This window comes from Anoplopoma fimbria, chromosome 10 (assembly GCF_027596085.1).
Source record: "Anoplopoma fimbria isolate UVic2021 breed Golden Eagle Sablefish chromosome 10, Afim_UVic_2022, whole genome shotgun sequence".
Classification (NCBI taxonomy): Eukaryota; Metazoa; Chordata; class Actinopteri; order Perciformes; family Anoplopomatidae; genus Anoplopoma; species Anoplopoma fimbria.
Genome location: NC_072458.1, coordinates 10,034,411 through 10,052,840, shown reverse-complemented (window position 1 = coordinate 10,052,840; position 18,430 = coordinate 10,034,411). Strand labels below are relative to the sequence as shown.

At 39.9% G+C, this 18,430-nt stretch overlaps 1 protein-coding gene across 1 annotated transcript in view; it reads left to right on the top strand.

The window, feature by feature from the left end:
* angpt1 (angiopoietin 1) overlaps window positions 1-18,430 on the top strand; it is a 57,852-nt gene that overhangs the window by 6,496 nt on the left and 32,926 nt on the right. The window contains exons 2-3 of the mRNA XM_054605660.1: window positions 16,773-16,928; window positions 17,537-17,658. Coding sequence (XP_054461635.1) covers window positions 16,773-16,928; window positions 17,537-17,658 — 278 coding nt within the window. The remainder of the gene's footprint in view (window positions 1-16,772; window positions 16,929-17,536; window positions 17,659-18,430) is intronic.

Sequence of the window (18,430 nt, the reverse complement as noted above, 5' to 3'; positions counted from 1 at the left end):
ATCTATTTTAGGGGTGAGTGCCTCTATGAGTGTTTATTTTCACTGATAATGTGGGCCAAAACCAACAATCGGATGATGCAGAAAGGCTAAGAAATGCTCCGAGGAATAAAAAGCTCTTCCTTGCTGACCCCAAAAACTTGTAAAAAGGAAACCATGGAAATTGCTGAAGGACACTACAATAACAGCTTCCAAAAAAAGTTGTCTCGGCCGCACTATGTCTAAAAGTGAAAAGGAAACAGAGCTCTCTGCTTAGCACGTCATGGGAATAGGGAAAAACATTAAGGACGTGAAAATGGAGCCCAACATTGTTAATGTGCCTGATTTTCAGGAAAAGGGGGCAATTAGTAGTTTTGTCACGGTCAATATGGCAAGCCACTTTGTTTTGAGACCCCCCTTTTTCAATAAATCATATTTCAGTATAGCCGGTGGCCTCAGACATGCTGGAAGTTTTGATATTGGGCAGGCAGGTTTTGTACACCTATGTCTCTTTAAAGCTCAAGAAACATAGATTTTTTTTCTCTGAGTCTTGAATCCGTCTAGTTTACCTTATTGTAGCTATAAAGCAAGCATGTGGTTCCCTTCCCATCACTCATCTGAGTGAATCGCTCTCTGGTGGGCACTTTATAGGAGATTTATTTTCTTTTAATTATAAGGTTATACATTTGGCTAAATGCATGCAGGATTTATGATTTCCCTTCTGAAACATTGTTGCTTAAAAATCTTGTAGCTTGGCACCCACTGATACATCTGTGAAATAAATCGAGAGCTTCCTCTGATAGGTTTGTGTTTCCACGGGCACTCCCAGTAATGTTGCAAATTTTTCTTCATTAGGTTTCTCAAGGTTTAATGAATGTCAGTGCTCAGCACTTGTGTAATTCAGGTATGGAAGTGATCTCTTTAACCTGCATTAATAGATATTTTTAGGCCACTTGGAGGGAGAAAAAAAAGCTATAGACCCAAAATAAAACATACTATTACCATTTAACAAATACAGAGAAACATTTGCAATAATTTGGAGTCTCCAGCACCCTGTTCAATGTGAATATTCTCTCTCATTTTAGCTCTGTTTTTGGTCTCCACCAACTCCGGAGTGACGTATCTGACTCTTAAGCTGCTAAATGCTCCACTATGTTCACTAATTAATTGCTTATTTTGTCTCCCTGTTGATTGCTACTGGACATGTAGCAAAAGCAATTTAGATTTTTTGCAGATTCCCCAGGACTAACTTTTTTCACCACCATCCTTGGACCGCCCCCCAAAATAATTTCAACCATCCCGAGGTCCAATTTTTTCCTTTTCCTTTGTTTTTGTCATTTATAGTGGTTACTTACATAAAACTCACAATTGAATTCATTAGGGAATAAATGATTGTATGTTGTATGTAAATGTTTGCTTTGAATAAACAAATCTTGGCTTTAGTATTTTTATTTAAGTATTTAAAGCTTCTTATAGCTAGTTTTAGGAAGTTAAATAGGTCATAATTCCCTTTCTAATATCTTATATATATGACTCTGAGAACATCTCCTTCAAACAACTGTAAAGTTTCTTTCCGAAAACTCAATTTTACAAGATTACATTTGAACACATTGGTTTTCTGAGTAGAGCTTGAATACAGATAATGTAACTTAATGTTACCTCCTTTAACGTTAGCTATTAGCACCATTATAAGCAGCACTGTGCTACCTAGAGACCCTATGCTGTCGGCAGACATAACATTACATTACATTACATTACAGTCATTTAGCAGATGCTTTTATCCAAAGCGACTTACAGGAAGTGTATTCAACATAGGTATTCAAGAGAACTACTAGTCACCAGAAGTCATAAGTGCATCTCCTTTCTTAAACAAGCATCTCAAAGCATAAGCCAGAGCAAAAGTATAGTGCAGAGGCAAGTTACTATGACAAGCCAGTCCCACACATGGGGTCATTTGATCCATTGTTAATACAAAGAAATAGATTATAGCAGCTTAAATGTATTGTGAATGTGAGGGCTCTGCAGTGATATTGACTGTGGCATTTAAATATTTTCTTTTAAAATGAGTGGAACAAGAGCAAGAGCTTTATTCGAAGGAATGAGTATAAATAATATTATTCCGGGCAGGCAAGTGGAAGTCATTAGTACTGAGAGTGTAAGTTATGGTCAGAAGAGCTGCCAAAAGCACAAGGTTCATGGTTGTATCTCTGCCACTGCAAAGGTTGAGTGATTATGAGCCAAATATTAGATAGTAATAGGTTAGATGGAGCGAAACATTAGACATTACAGTCAATCTGAGCTCGCAGTTAGCGGGCAAGTATAGTGGTGTTATCACGTCCTGCAGCAAATCACAACTGTGTTTGAACTTGTTTCTGTCCCAGAACCGGCTGTAATCTTGGTTGTATTTTTGTTTTATAATGACTCTTGATAAACAGAGCAGATGATAATATTACTCACCCGTATCTGCTGCTATTTATTTTCCTCCAGGCTTGAGGTTCATTCAGATTGTGCGCTGTAAATCGAGGTTTGATGAAGGTCGAGGGAACTGAAACGGCATTAAGAAACCAAACCGCGTTTGAGAATTTGAGCCGCTTGCAACAGATACCGCAGGATGTCCACACAGTGTGAATTTACAGTTACATGTCAGTCGCTGTTTTTTTTTCTTCAGAGAAAACATGCATGTCAGATGTGTTGCCTGTTGGAGCAGGAGAATAAACTAAATTCACTGCAAGTTGGAATGAACTCTCGCTATGTGCCTCATTTTATGTTCATCAATTTTAGAAGTTTACTGTAAGTTCTGTTGTTCCATCAACTTGTATCTCTATATGTAAATACTATCAAGTCTGAAGTGGGGAGAAAAAATTCCTGAAGCCTCCCCACATGCTGCTTCTGAGGCCGACTCTCCCCGGCAGATGTTGCTTTCTGAGTGGTTGTCTTTGTCTGTCAACGCTGGGGAGCCTTCCAGAGGACAGAACTGTTTCACTTTTTTTGTTTTTTAGGAGTTCAGCCTCAGCGGATTTGATGTTGCTACGATTTCATATTGAATGAAAACAAAAAGAATCGCAATCAGATGGTTGAAAGAGTTGTTTGAATCTGAAAAGTGAGGGCTGCAGAATCAGTCAGAGTTGTGGAAAATTGATGACAGGAAGCGAGTAAAGGTGAAAAAAAGAAAGAAAGAGATAGTGCAAGATACTGGCTGAAAAATAAACTGCTTTACTCCCCCGCTATGGGGGCTAGATAGATGTTCGAATGACTAATGGATGGCTCCACTATTTTTGTTTTGTTCTTGTGGTGGTGGGATAGGAGTCACTCTTAAAGACTCTGTGTCGCATCCAAGAATTACCTCACTTGTTTATTTAATCTTTTTGTGTCCTGTGTTGTGGGTGAGTCAGGAGAATTGGTGGGTGAATATTAGTGTGATTTATTAACTCGCAATGTGAGACCCACACATCGTTATGGTAGACAGTCTGGAACTAAGCATGTTTTGTGTGGGCGGTTTGAACAATTCAGGGTGCTATGTCTCAGTTTATCCATGTAAGTATTTCATAGCTTTTATTTTGAAGCAGCAAAATCAGGGAATGTTAGGTTTTCATCGGCAGCATAGACGCAAGCTCAGTCTCGCAACATGCAGTTGTTTGAGGGGGAGAAGGGGGTTGTCACAGCGTTGGCTGCGGTTTGCTACACATTGCTGCTACCCGTTTATAAACCAGGCTTTTATAAACGTGGCTCTTAGTCTGCAATCGGGAGTTGTCCGAAAAGCGTCTAGGTCCAGAAGTTTCACGCCACTTCCCCGGATTTCTCTCAAACGGGGCTCTTGGCGCGACTGTCAAATACTTAAATTGTTTACTAGAGCAAACAGACAAGTTGTTTATCTAGCCTATTTATTTTTCTTTAAGTGCACCAGATTGTTGCATTTAACTTAGAATGGTATAGTAGAATGTAGCCTGCAAAACTTAGGTTGAATATTCCTGAGATTCTTCCTGACATATATATATATATATATATATATATATATATATATATATATATATATATATATATATATATATATATATCACAGAAAAAAGTAAATGTTGCATTGTCATTAAAATCAATGAATTAGTCTGTTCAAAATGTTGGCTATAATTGTGCACACCTAGCCAAAACTGACAATTGAAGCAAAGCCCCGCTGTCAGTGAAACAAGTGAAACCTATAATTGCGACAGCAAAATGGCAATGGGAAGAGGAAATACTGATATAAAGGCACAAATACACCAATCACCAAATCTGCATATATGTTCTGAAAACACACTGCTGGCCCTGCTTCAGAGCTGTGTTTGCCTTGTTTGGGACTCGAGCCAGGCTTCTCACATTCAGCCCCAGGGCCTGAGTTGGCATAGAAACTACAGACGTGACACAGTAAAGTGTGTTATGTGTCCCCCTCCACTGTTCAAAAATAACACCCTCAAAACATATTGCACAGCATGTCAAAAGTCCTCATAAAATCATTCACATTGTTGACCTTTCACCGCATTTCTCTTCCTTCGTCCTCTCAGCTCGTTGTGCTTTTGGTGATGGCCCAGTCAGTGATGTCACAGCAGGTGATTAGCTGATGGAAAACACCTGCTGCACACCATTTGTGTTGCGTGCTTTGATGAAGATTCACACTAGGGATTGAAACGCTTTGTCTTGCCTGATATCCATTTCGATACCTGGTTAAGAGGTTTAGGTTCTACCAGTAGAGTATTTACTTTTTCTATTGAGAATCATTATACCCCAATAAGTGGAAACTGATTGTGATCACTGCTTAATAAGATAACTTCAAGCTGTCACACATCACTCATTCTGACTGGCATAAATTACCTTGAATATAAAAATTGAATTGACTTGTTGACTTATTGAATTTTAGTGTCCTTGATTTAGCCTCAGGTTTCTGTTACATTTTAAAGCAATACATGTTGATATTTGATACATTTGATATGTTTGGCATCTGCTGCCTCATTCATTGGCACACTTTACACTCTAAGTGACAAGAACACTTAAACATGACTGGTGCAGATCGGTAGCTTGTTGACCTCAAATGGTATCATAGAATGTGCTTTCAGGACACGAAATGTGTTCCTCCTGACTGAAGTTTTTTGGCATTAGTCAGACAAGGATACGAGGTCACGAAACTAATTCTCAAAGCTCAAACTCTTTGTCAGGCTAGTAAATACTCTCCACTGCAATGAAAAATTGCTGTTGAATGTGATTGTTTTGGGATCTGATCCTCTTGTTTTTCACCATTGATTTTAACAGCGATGGAAAATCAAACTAACGTATTCCTACAGTTATCGCTCCTCCAAAGTACAAGTGTATCACAGTAGCCGACAGACTGGTCCCTAAGATGTGCTGCTGTGCGTTGACCTTGCAGGAAGTCGCTCATAAATCTGTCATTGATCGAACAGATGGATGTGCTTTTTGAGTCTGCGTTTACAACCCAAATACAAATGCTTACAAATGGCTCTTGATGTTTATTTGAATTGACATGTTTGCAGTGGTTCTGCTTTGGAGAGGCTAACCCTCCAGAGGCCTGTGTGTTTGTGGATGTCTGCATGTGTGTGCAGACAGATCTGTGTCACTTTAATGTCCATTTCTGCACACGTTTGTTCAAGACATCGTTTGACGTACACGTGAGTCTGTATTTGGATGAAATGACCTTCAGCTTAACTGATGGCCTGTAAAGGATCAAATGAGGGGTTACTTACTACGACTGAAAAAAGTCTGTCACATTTTGACGGCATCATGCATCTAATGCATCTAATGCATCTAATGCATCACGTCAATCAATGTCAAAAACAGACTTCCTGTCTTCAGTCATTTCCTTACTCAACAATGAGTGTACCTACACATTTTTTGCATTATTCATTTACCTTAAATGTCATAGTATAAAGCTGAAGTCCTTGGAATGTGGAGAACTGTTGTGTAGTTGACAAAAAAAGTTAATCTAAATGTCCATTAAGTAGCTGTTCTGAAGCTTTTGATCATATCACATGATCTTGACCAGAAGAGGTAATTTGCTAAATTGTCTTGGAAGTCTTCTCGTTCCCGTTGGCCTCAAAGTTTCAAAGTTCATTCTTGGTCTAGGAAACAGCAGGTGACAAAAAAATAAATAAAAATTTAACCCAGAGGTCCATTTAGCACCTGGTACTTTTAAAGGGCCAGTGTGTAGCATTTAGGGGATCTATTTGTATCGTTGTGTTTTTGTTACCTTCAAGTGAGCCGTTTATATCTACACATGGAGCAGGTTCTCTTCACAGAGTCCACGATGATACGCTGCCATGTTTCTCCAGTAGCCCAGAACGGACAAACCAAACACTAGCTGTAGATAGGGTCATTCACCTTTTTTTTTACATTTTCACAGCAGTCAACGTAGTTCTCCTCCACGCTTTAAGCCAACATGGCAGAAAAGTCCTAAAATAGATCTGAACAAATTTTTTATCTGAACATCTACAATATGACAACTGAGAAAAGAGTATCTGCTGATGTAAACACAAAAGACTTAATTCAACCACTATTTCCGTCAAATTCGACCCCCTGAAGTACAAGGGGCTAACAGGATGAGATCAGTTGTCCGTTTGTGTTTGGTGGAGATATGCCTTTGTTCATAAGAATGGTTTATGTTGTGGAGGTCTGTGAAGATTCTTGTGTGATGTGCAAGGCTGTTTTGCTTTCTTGTGTTAACACAATGATCCCAGTTTAGTTGCACTTGGTTTTGATCACTTGAGCAATCCTCGGCTTTTTACTGTGTTTATAGCCTCATCTTGCGGACCCTCATCAGCCTAACAAACGTAAAACTAAACAGAAACCTGGGCGCAGGAAAAAGCCAGGGATTATACAGTGCATCCAGTACACTATGCTTCTCTAAACCCTCCTATTCTTTCTTTCAGTGTTATTTAGCATCTCCCAACAGAAGTATGCTGTGAATCATCCAAAAATGAACATCTGACAAATTGCCGCGCTTGTTTCTTTTAGATGCATGACTCACAAATATACTTATCCGGAGGCTTTTCTAGGAAGAGCTGTATCGTAGCAGACTATAAAGACGTACAAACACGCACGTTATCAGCATTTTCATCCATCATCGGCTGAAGGCCAGACGGCAGCAACTGTTTCTAATGTTGCCGTGGCTAAAAAGTGTCTGTGAGCTGCACTTCATCATTAAGAACAGCATCTACTTTCCTCCACTCCAACGGCCATGGTGAACCTCAGGTCAGACTGAAACAGCTCCATCTGGAGATGTTATTCTGGCTACCGCACCTCGTCTTCCTGCTCATCCATTTTTGTTTAGATTGAGTGTCGCTTCTGCATCGCTTAGGGAGAAATGTAGGCCAGCATTACATCCATGCACACACACATACTCCATACTGCCTTAATGTACTACTATCCATACTTAAAAGTGCCTCTTGTGTCCACCGATGTGATAAATAGCTTGGTGTCTGTCACTAGCAAAAGCAACAGTGTGAGAGTGGAAAATGACTCAGCGTGAGTAACATAATCTGGACCGGATAGCGATAGCGTCAATCCGTCTTTGGTGATAGAAGCAACGCAAAGCAGAGATTGTAAGAAAGAAGTGGGGAGAGATGGGGGAGATAACACAGAGCGGCAGAAAGAGAAAGTGTGGAAAAACTCTACGCTGCTGTTGACGTTCACTGTGGTGATTGTAACCCAGGACGACTGCAGCAATGGTTTATAAACTCCGGAGTCCTCGCTTAATGTGATGTTGGGATGAAAGATAAACACAAATGTGACGTTGAAGGAAACAACCCCTGTCATTAAGCACCCATTCGTTTTGATTAGAAGAGACCCCCAGCTCTGATAGATGGTGGTGCTGGCACACACAATTTTCTATATTTTTTTTTTCCTGAAATGTTGCCCGGCTTGGAGGTTTAACACACACAAGTAATGTTTCTATCATGGTTGAGCTTGAAACAAAACATGTCCTATTGCATCTCCTTCTGCAGCTTCTTGGCAGAGGAATCCCCCCGCTGTGATGTTTAGATGTTACACTGGAATGCTATCTCAAATATTTGACTGTAAAAGCCTCCTCTGTGGGATGGCGGTTTGTGGCATCCCTGTGTGCTTCAGTAAAAGGAGCAGACTGACATGGCCTGTTGCATTAACACAAAAAAAGGCCATTCTAAGGGACATTCCTTCCCGGATGTGTCCCTGAGGAAAGGTTCCCATGCAGGACAACTTGCGTCACGACATCTACAGACTGCCCCTCTGCTGGTACTTGCTGTTTAAGACCTAGATGAATGAGCAGGTCCCAGTTTGTTTGGTTGTTTGGGTTTCGTACACATTCCCATGCCTTGGGTGAATGCAAGTACTTCCTCTCCCATACGGCCAGATACGCATAATTAATTGGATTAATTTTTGGGCCCATTTTGACATCAGAGAGCGGGATTGTAACTGGAGGATTTGTGAAAATATACATTCATGCTTAAGTTGTACTTTACTGTATTTATTTTCATCTAACATGGAATTAATCCACAAGACGTTGAGATGGTTGCATCTGCAAGAGGTTTGAATCAGACATGACAGAAAGTATCATTTCGTACAGTGTTTGAAGGTCAAATGGGTCCTTAAGGATTTTTCTAGTGCGTTCCATCCAGGGGGGGGGGGGGGGCAATAAACAACACCGTGAAAGCAGTACATCCAGCTGACAGCTCCCAGTAAGAGGGTCTGAAAAGTTGCTAGCGAGAAAGTTTTGGATCCACTGTTGCTCAGCTCCCAATTAACTACAATGAAATATGAATGTGATGTACTTAACATATAAGTGAGGGCCCCTGAAAATTATTTATCTACTCGTGTCAACTGTATGGTAAGTGCTCAACTGCTATCTAGCTACATCATACAGTTAGCTAAGGCAAGATGTTTTGACTGACTGGTTATCACTCAGCTGGGCTTTGTGAACAGCACAATCAAATAATCCTTACTTAATTTTTAAATATCAAAAGTGGCATTCAACTCCAAAGAAATATATAAAAAAATACATTATTCGGCTGGTGTCAAATGCAAAAAATGCATTTGACACATGCATTTTAGTTGCAACATGTTTTATTTTGTAGTTTGGCTAACTCACAAAATATGTGTTGATACAGCTTATAAATTCTAAAAAAGGGAAGCCTGCTAACAGTTTTGATTCTGTCCTTGATTTTATTGGGGAAAATGAGGTGCAAGGGTGTTGGAGATTTTCTTTACAGGGGTTACTGTCGCAATGACTTTGGCTTAAAGCCTGTACAATATATGTTAATGCTTTGTTGCATGCGCTTTAAAAACCTTTCACATTCATGCTTTTCTCTACAGGGATTTAAAAGAAATATCTACATACATGCAGTCTGTGACTTGAGCTTTATGTGCAGCTACTGGAATCTGGTTAAAGCATAAAGTTATCACTGTCTGGACCAACTCTGAAAATTAATTTCCGGAATGAATTTTGATCGTAAAAACATGCAAGTGTCCACAGCATAGCACCAATATCAAAAACAGAAAAGGAAAACATTTATTTTGGATGTGCTCATGCCTGCTCCAGAGTGATAAAGAACTCAAATTCAAGGCAAAACATTCTGTCCATCTCTTTTTTTGATGCTAAGAGAAAGTAAATTCTTTCCATAAAACAATGTCAAAACTTAATTTGTATACCTCAAGACTTTCTCTTATTGGTCTTGCACGGAGGCTCGTAGTTAATCACTGAAGGTATGTCTTGTAGACATAATACTGTCAGAATACTTGATTTAAAAAATCCTCAAGCTAGAATCCACATTTATATGGATTGATTTCTGCTGGTGATAATACGTTAGTCTTCATTAAGGACAAAGCTGAAAATACCAAATTTGTGTGTGCGAGAAAAAGCAGATTGACATATACATGTTTTGAAATATGTCATTTCTTTCTCCAAAGAAGTCTGAAAACAGAAACAGAACATCAAATCTCTCTTCAGTTCTCAGGGCTTTGATATTTTTGGATATTTGACCTCATCCCAGTAAACATTGAAATCTTAAATTTGATTGGAGCCACATTACTGGCAATTTGTGTTTCTAAATCATGATATTTTTTTGGGGGGTGGTTTTCTATTGTTGTAACTAAGTAAATTTGCTACTCTCAAAGCTCATTAGTCATTTGAAAAATTCAACAAATCAAACTTTACCGTCACATTTTCCACTCTGCTTTTACAGTTTGTGGTTTAACACTGGATAATGATTAACAAGTATTTGGGTTAGGGTATTTCGACAAAATTAAAATGGAAAATCGTTTAGGCCTTAATCGTTTGTCCTCAGGTTAGAAGTTCTGATTTGTTTTTCTAGAGAAACAACCTTGACAATTCTTGACAACTCAACTGTTTGCTAAATATTCTCACTTTCTTTCATTGTCTGCCCTGTTGACAAATCATTGTGACAGAAAACCTTTGAAACGCTCTGCCTCTGATCCTGCCAAACGATTTTGGGCACCTCCAAGTAAGCACAATGATTTACTCAGTATTTATCCAGAGAAACGGTTGGTTTGTTTTTTCGGGTTGTGTACACAAGGCTCATTATGTCCTTGGAAATGCACAACCGACAACGCAATTGACGTCAACACAATAGCATCTTGACAGCAAGACAAAAGGAGAGAAAAGAGGAAAGAAAGATGAAAAAGCAGAGGAGAAAAGAGTCTTAGAGTGGCGGGTGCTGGCAGTAGCTGCACTGTTTTTCAGATGGCAGTCAGTCTATCTGGCTGAAAGACGTCCAGATCAACAGTATTCTGAGTAGAGCAACAGAGATGAGGCAGGGGCTGGACCACCCACCTCACTGCAGACCCTGGTTTCTGACATTTGACCATTGGCTAAGCTACAACCCCCCCTTACCTTACTGTTGCTATGTCTGTAGGCTTTCCAGTCTTCCACAGCACATACGCTGAAGATGGCAGATTTACTACTCAAAATGTCCTAGATTTCAGATGGAGGTACATTTCTAGCAACCACTGATACTGACAAATACAAAAAATGTGATGCTTTTAACAGCTGTATCCCTTAGCTCTACCATTGTGCTGCTGAAGATTAAAAATAGAATAGAATTTAATTGAATTGATTGAGCCCATTGACACCGATATCCGATCCAGCTATTTGAGTCCATATTAGCCCGATATCAGTATCGGATTTGTGCATTCCCAGCTGTAGCTACCTTGCTAATTAAGTTAAGCTAATGTTATCGCTATCTTACTACTGTCTGACTTTTTAAAAATATTTATTGCTGACTTCCTCTTATAAAAACAAAGGGTGGGGGGGGGGCTAAATAGGTACTTAATTCCTACATGCACAATACCTCGCAAACAGTGTCCTTAAAGTCACACTTTCTCCGGTTATATTGTCCAGAGTTGCTGGAACATAAATGTCCTCAAATCCAATGAAGAGCAGAACTGCTAATGTAGCAATTCTGCGTAAACTCTGATAGCATGCAGGGCTGGTTTTCAAAAAGTATACCAGACATACAATAATACAAATACTACAGAGTGAATGTTGTAGTCGTGAATGGGGTGGCTCTGCTGAACATAATCTTTAACCTAACAAACCAATGTTTTGTTAATGTTGTTGATTAGTTAATGATGTTTACCTTTGAAGCAATGCGGTAGATAGTAAGCTAGTTAGCTACATGCTAACAATTGCAGCTTACTTTAGACCAGATAAAGACATATTGTTTTTTGTTTTGGTAAAAGGCTAACATAAGGCCCTTAAAAACATTTATGCAGAGATGCCATCCCATGCAAACCGCTTCATTATATTGAGAAATCCTTTTCTTAGCATGTCAGGCCTGGAGTGCCTCGTAAAGAAAGCTAAGATATGATTGGAGATGTGCAATTTAGGGGAGATGTTAAGCAAATGGTCAGTTGATCAAGACTCCCACTTTTGAGTCAAGTATGAGCTGCAATTTTGTCCACTAAAGGCATCTTCTTGTTTGTTATATTTTCATGTCTTCCTGCCACTCTCTCTCTCTCTCTCTCAACATTCTATAAAAGGAAAAAAAAAATGTGGCAGCAATTGAGTAAATGCCTGGATGTTAACCACCGGGGCGAAGGTGACAGAGGTCAACTGTGAGTTCATCCTGTGTTGTTACTCACTTGATCTTGACAGAGTTTAAGACAGAGTCTTTAAACTTTGTCAAGGTGGATTTAAAAACAGGCCAGTGAATGAGTGAGACAACTTTCTAAAATGCGGAGTTTCCCATATCTGTATCATACACTGCTAGAGAGTGACAGGGCAGTGAGTCAGGGTAACACCTCCTAAAGCCCTACCAGTGTGAATTATAGGCCCAGGTCTCAAAGAGGGGTGTGAAATTCACCCTTCATTGTCAGTGGGCGATAAGGAGGCGAGAGTGAATCCGCTGCCGTTCAGTCCTTGGGAGCTTGTTATACTCCAGGAGGTGCTGATTTCGAGGGTGGGTGGCAGCGGGTAACATCCTCCCAGCTCCAGTCCATTAAAGTGGTTTGAAAGGGATTCAGGGCTGAGCGTAAAGGACGCATCCCAGAGCCCCAGTAACACCATCACGCCCCACCCCCAGACAGAGATAAGCAGAGATGTGACAGAGCTATAGCAGTAAGTGTTTCATACAGTCCAGACTCACAGTTTTCTGACTCTCACAGAGTCTCTCAGCTCCACCGCTGCTGCTGTTTAGAAAGAGATCAAGACCCCCTTTCAGAAGGGCTAAATGTGGAATGTCAGAAAAGTGGTAAACATTTGCAGTAATCTGTTAGAATGATAGCAGGGAGTATCATCTTGGGGGATTATCCTGTTCTTGGCTCTCAAGAGATGGCAATTTAGCAGCTGCACCGTGATGATGTGCAGAATATGTCGGGAGATGTCAGCTTTGTGCCTTTTTCCCGTGAAAACTCGTCCCACAGTATGTTGAACAGTCCCTCTGTTCTTAAAATCGGCATCCTGCTGCAGGTACATGCTTTGCATTGTACAGCTTGTCATTTGTGTTGTAGACTGCCCAAAGCAGCTTGTTTAGTGATTAACAGCCAGTTGTACCTCATAAACTGTCTAAACGGACCAGTCTGTACATGCAGTAGGCTGCGTTGTGAGGGAGCAGTTAAGGTACTAATGGATCGCCGTCGTTGTGATGGCCGGCAGCATCATTGGTAATGTCACAGGCAGCCCACACGAAACTGTGCCAAACACACCAGCTTGAAACCTTTATGCCTCGATGTAAAGTAGCACTTAGGGAAACATAAACTTGTGTTTATGTGACTCTCACTTTGCAAACAGTGATTTTGTGAAACCAGAGGCTAGATTTAGTAGTTTCTAAAAGCTGAGCCTGGTATTATTGCATCTTTTGGAATGTTCCCTATGAATCACCCCAAAACATTTTTTTTGAATCAAGTGGCGTTTCATTTAATTTTCTTTATTTTTAATGTGGGAAATGTTCACGCACTGAAGGGAATTTGACAAAAGTTACAACTTTACAAATTACAAAGTGAGACTGTAACTTTGAAAGAATAAATAACACATTCTGTCTTTATCAGATAAAAAGCTTAATTTGGAAGCAATAAAACAAACCATTCCCCTCTTTAGTACACTCTGGTTTTGCAGCTGAACCCTTATTTGGTCTGGAATGACCCTTGGCTCATGGTGGCTAATCTTGGCAAACTTTATGTAAATATTTCTGTATAACGAACATTACTCAGTCAATTTACCCACTGCTCTCCACTGTTATGGTATGTATTTAGGATTATATCAGAATTTTCACTTGTGTCCACAGTGGCTGCTGTTCTTCATCATCCTTAAATCCTTACACCTGACTGTAACGTTAAAGGTGACCCCCTTTTTTTTTGTTTAACCCTGAGTTGGTGGGATCCACCTCGAGGCTTACCAAACCATAAAGCTTTTAAGCCCCGTTTACTGCTATGACACCTGTTTCTTGTCAAATTCCCATTTGTGAGAAGAATTCACGAGTATCAGACGAAATTTGGTCATTTTATTGATTTTTTAACTATCTCTTGATGAAAATGCATAGAAAACAGCACAGTGAATTTAAATTAGCCTAATTGGTTCCAGTTTCAGGTCAAATAAAAATGGTCAAGTTACAATATATACCGGAGAAAATCCGTCATTGACATAAGAACCTCCTGGAAAATACAGCACCGCAACCTTTGCATTCTCATCATTCACTCAAATGTATTTCAACATCCCATTCCCAACTGACGCAAATTTGCATCTCAGTGTTGGCAATAAAAGGGAGTATTTGCTTTCATTGCTGACAAGTGTTACTGTTGGTAGTCAGTGACTGGAAAAGAATAGCATTTAACTGGAGCCGAGGTTAGAAACCATCAAAATAACCCAACACCCACAACGACCCATTTAATGGCTTCCTGAATGGTGATTTTACATGATTGGGCGTGTTTGTGTAATCTTGTTTCTCCTTGGTACTTTCCATTTATGACCCCCACAAGGTCCAGCCATGAGTCAGCCACATTCCCAACGACACTAAACCATGAAGTGATCTCTGGGCTTAAGTTTCTGTCTGCCGTTTGTCCCTTCAGTACCTTTTCTCTCAAGGTGACTTACACTGTGCACAGCCCATCGCTGTCCTCAGACCGTTGACACAATAATCTCAGCAGATGAGTAAACTGCAGTGCAAAGCTTCTGCTGTGAGATGTATGAAGCAGGGAGTTTTCGTCAACCTAGGCCTGAAAGGAAGTAAAAAAACACCTACACCCTCTACATGGTTCAAAGATTTTACATTTATATATGGACTTAAAACCATTTCCAAACACAATCATATTCTCTGATTCATTATCAAGCAGAGTAATCCATCATTACTTGAGCTTTTTGGATTCCAGACCCACTGTTTTCTTTCCAATTCCTCGGGCCAGACTATTGGAGGTTATGTGGAAAGTGACACTTATATCAGCCTTGTGTAGTGCACTATTAAGGGAAGCAGTGTTATGTCTGAAATCCGGCTCGAATTTTTTTTACATTTCACTTTAAAATTGTTGCCAAGAGAGGATATAACACTGAAAAGCTCAAATCGACTTGGCAGACCAGTGCAAATGGCTGTGAGCTGCCTGTGTCTGTAGAAGAGCAAAGAGATCCATCTCTGTTCACACTGTTTCCTTATTGATCAGCCTGGAATTTATCGAAATGTTGCAATCCATCTATTCCTTATAAAAGCAGGGAAATGGTTACTCTTTTTCTGTGGGTGAATGTTTTACTAGAAACACAGGCCATATCACCGGGCCTCAGGACTATCATAAAAGCAATGAGATGTACCTACCGAGATAAACTGAGACTTTGGCTGTCCCCACCTGCCTTCTGAGGAAGTGTCTTGTAATTCCCAACAGACCATTTTTCCTCGAGCAGTTATATCCGGACCAAAGTTACAGTACAGGATGGGAATTGTTGCTAAGAACACATGTGATGTTGTGCTGTTTGACCCCGATTTGTCTTGGCTGATGTGTTCCTGAAACATGGCTGTTACACCCCATCGATGAGCCAAAGAAAAACTGAAAATCTCCCCAATGGCCAATTATTGAATCACCTCAGTCTGTGTTCAGGCATGTGGACACTTAAAATCCAATCAAGTCTGATTTATTGATAAAACAAAAGCATGTCTCTAACCATGCACAGACAAACACTTCTATATCAAATAAATCAATGATCAAGGGAACAAAATGATCTTATAAGAAAAAATAAGACCCGAGGATACAAAGGTCTCTACACACCAAAGGCATGATGAACAAACGACACGAAAATGCGAAATACAAGAATATTATATGTCTGATACGAAGGAGCGGATCTGGTCTGCGTTCCCTTTGTCAAGATTGAAAGGAGTAATACATTTCCGTCTTGGTTTGAACTACGAAGCCTGTGTGTTGCTGACTTATAAATACTGCCACAACTCAACCAGTTCCGAACCACGTTATTGGTTGATGCCTTTATTCATGGTGCAAAAGCTCAGACATATAACCTCATCAAGAAAAATAAAACTGCATCGCTTTTTTTGCCGTGTAATATTTGCGTTCTGTGTTACGATATTATTGGCAAAAACTGTTTGAAGAATATATTGACGTGTGAATTAATCGCCCCCCAAAAATGCCCCTGTTGTGTAAAGGCCTTAAATAGGATAACTTAAATAGGATAACTTAAATCTACCTATCTGAGCCTCAGTAAAGGAAAGGCAAAAAAACATTTTAATCAACAATTTACTGTGCAGAATTTTTTTGAAAGAATCTGATGGTCCCTATAGTTAATCCATCTGAGGAATGGTATCCATCATAAGCCTCCATCTTCTCATTTGTTTGCTTTTGGAGATAAGGATGAAAGAGTTATTTCCAGGCAAGCTTCGGTGGATATCTGTTCATCTCTGCCTCTTCCATCCTAAGCTAACCACCTACATCTGGCTGTGCCTACATTGACTAAACCCATTCTTCACTTGAGTGCCATTCAAATGATGGAAAGAATATGTTTGTTTGGGCATTACTTCAGAAGTAGGCAACATGAGAAACCATTTTTTCCAACATTGTGTGACCACAAGAATGTTGATTTAAAAGCCCAGTTAAAGAATCTTGTATCTTGATTGAGGTACATTATAAGGCATCCTTAAAACTTGCTATTAGTATGAATGTGTAAGAGAACAAGTGGGGACAAGAACAATTCCTCAAAAACATCAGTGCACCCAGCTCACACATTTATTATTTAAAACTGCTTGATTTAAGTTGTAAACCACCATTTTCCACTCTGTTCTGTATGTCCGTGGTCTCTAATCTGTTTTTTGCAACATTTATTTGTTTTTTTGGCACAGATTGAGAACTATATCAAAGAGAGAATGAAGACAGAGATGGCTCAGCTGCAGCAGAGCGCCGTCCACAACCACACCGCAGCCATGTTGGAAATGGGCACTAACCTCCTCTCTCAGACGGCTGAACAGACACGCAAGCTAACCAACGTTGAGACGCAGGTAACGCATTGGAAACTCCAACACTCCTGCTAATGCTCTCAGGCACGCAGATGTATCCCATTCAACTCTCTCTTTATGTCCTTCTCTTGCGCACACACACACTGAGAGGATCCGTCCTATGCACCATTAACTCAACTATTCCACATTAAACTGCCCCAAAAAAGGTTACAGAGCACTGGCCAAAGACAATACTGATGCTATATTAATGCCGATCCCTTCTTTGACTTTTTTGGCCCAGTTTCCCATAGTGTTTATATGTAGAAGTTTGAGGAGGAGGTGAAGGAAAGTGAGCGTCGGGTAATTTCTGCTCCAGCTCTAAAAAGATAACTGTTTGAAAAGTTTAAAAAAAAAGATAGCAGAGATGAATATCTCCTAAGTATTACCATGTGTTGGGGGACCACTTGACAAAATGAAAACAAAGTTGATGGTTTATATTTTAACTCCAGTGTCTAGAAAGCCTAACATACAGCCTTGTATTTTTTTTCTCTTCAGGGTTTGGTGCACATGTGCATGCTATTAGCTATATCACTGCAACTAGGATAGCATGTATAGAGGCATAGTATCATCTCCTGTGTATATATATATCTGTGTATTTCTTGTCATGGCAGGTTCTGAATCAGACATCCAGGCTTGAGATCCAGCTGCTGGAAAATTCTCTCTCCACTAACAAGTTGGAGAAAGAGCTAATGGTCCAGACCAATGAGATCAGCAAGCTGCATGACAAGAACAGGTAAACAGACAACACTTGGAGCGGACCAAACCAAACACTCACACACTGGACACAATCCATATTGCAGCAAAGATAGATTGAAGGAAATAAATATGATGTATGGACAGACGGAGAGTCAGTCTGTACTGCTGTTTTCTGCGGGATTGCGTGACCAAAATCTAAAGCTTGCTACCAGCTCTCATATTCTGTCCATTTTCCAAAGCAATACTCAGTTGTATATACAACATCATAATAGGAAGCTTGTATTTTCTGTGATGAGGCTTGCCTTTCCATGTTGGACCATTGAGCATTTGTTGCAAAATCAGGCAATTACAATGTGGCTTTTGGTCTCCAAATCTTGTCCTTTTACATTGATTGGTGCTGTGAGATTTTCTTAGATGATGTAGTGTTTAAAAGGGTTTGGTCCACATCTCCTGTTGCAGTGCCCATAGTGACTCCATGCAATCACTTTGGAAAAAAAAAAGGGAACACCATCTTTAAGAGCAGATTTTTTTTACTTCTTCTTGAGGTTTACGTAGAAAGATTTCTCAGGGCAATTCCCCTAAGCTTCAGCAGTTATGACATTATTCCATTTAGTACGTGTCGTCTGTACTTTTTCCTTTACCAAATGTATAATTGAAGGAAACATGTGATCAGTTAATGAATTTGATGTCAGCCTATATCATCTTTCAGACATCAGATTGTACAGTGGTAATTCTCACGCACTTAAAGGGCTTACTTATTTACCTCAGATGAGTCTGCAAAGTGCATGATGAGGCGTGTGTTTATATAT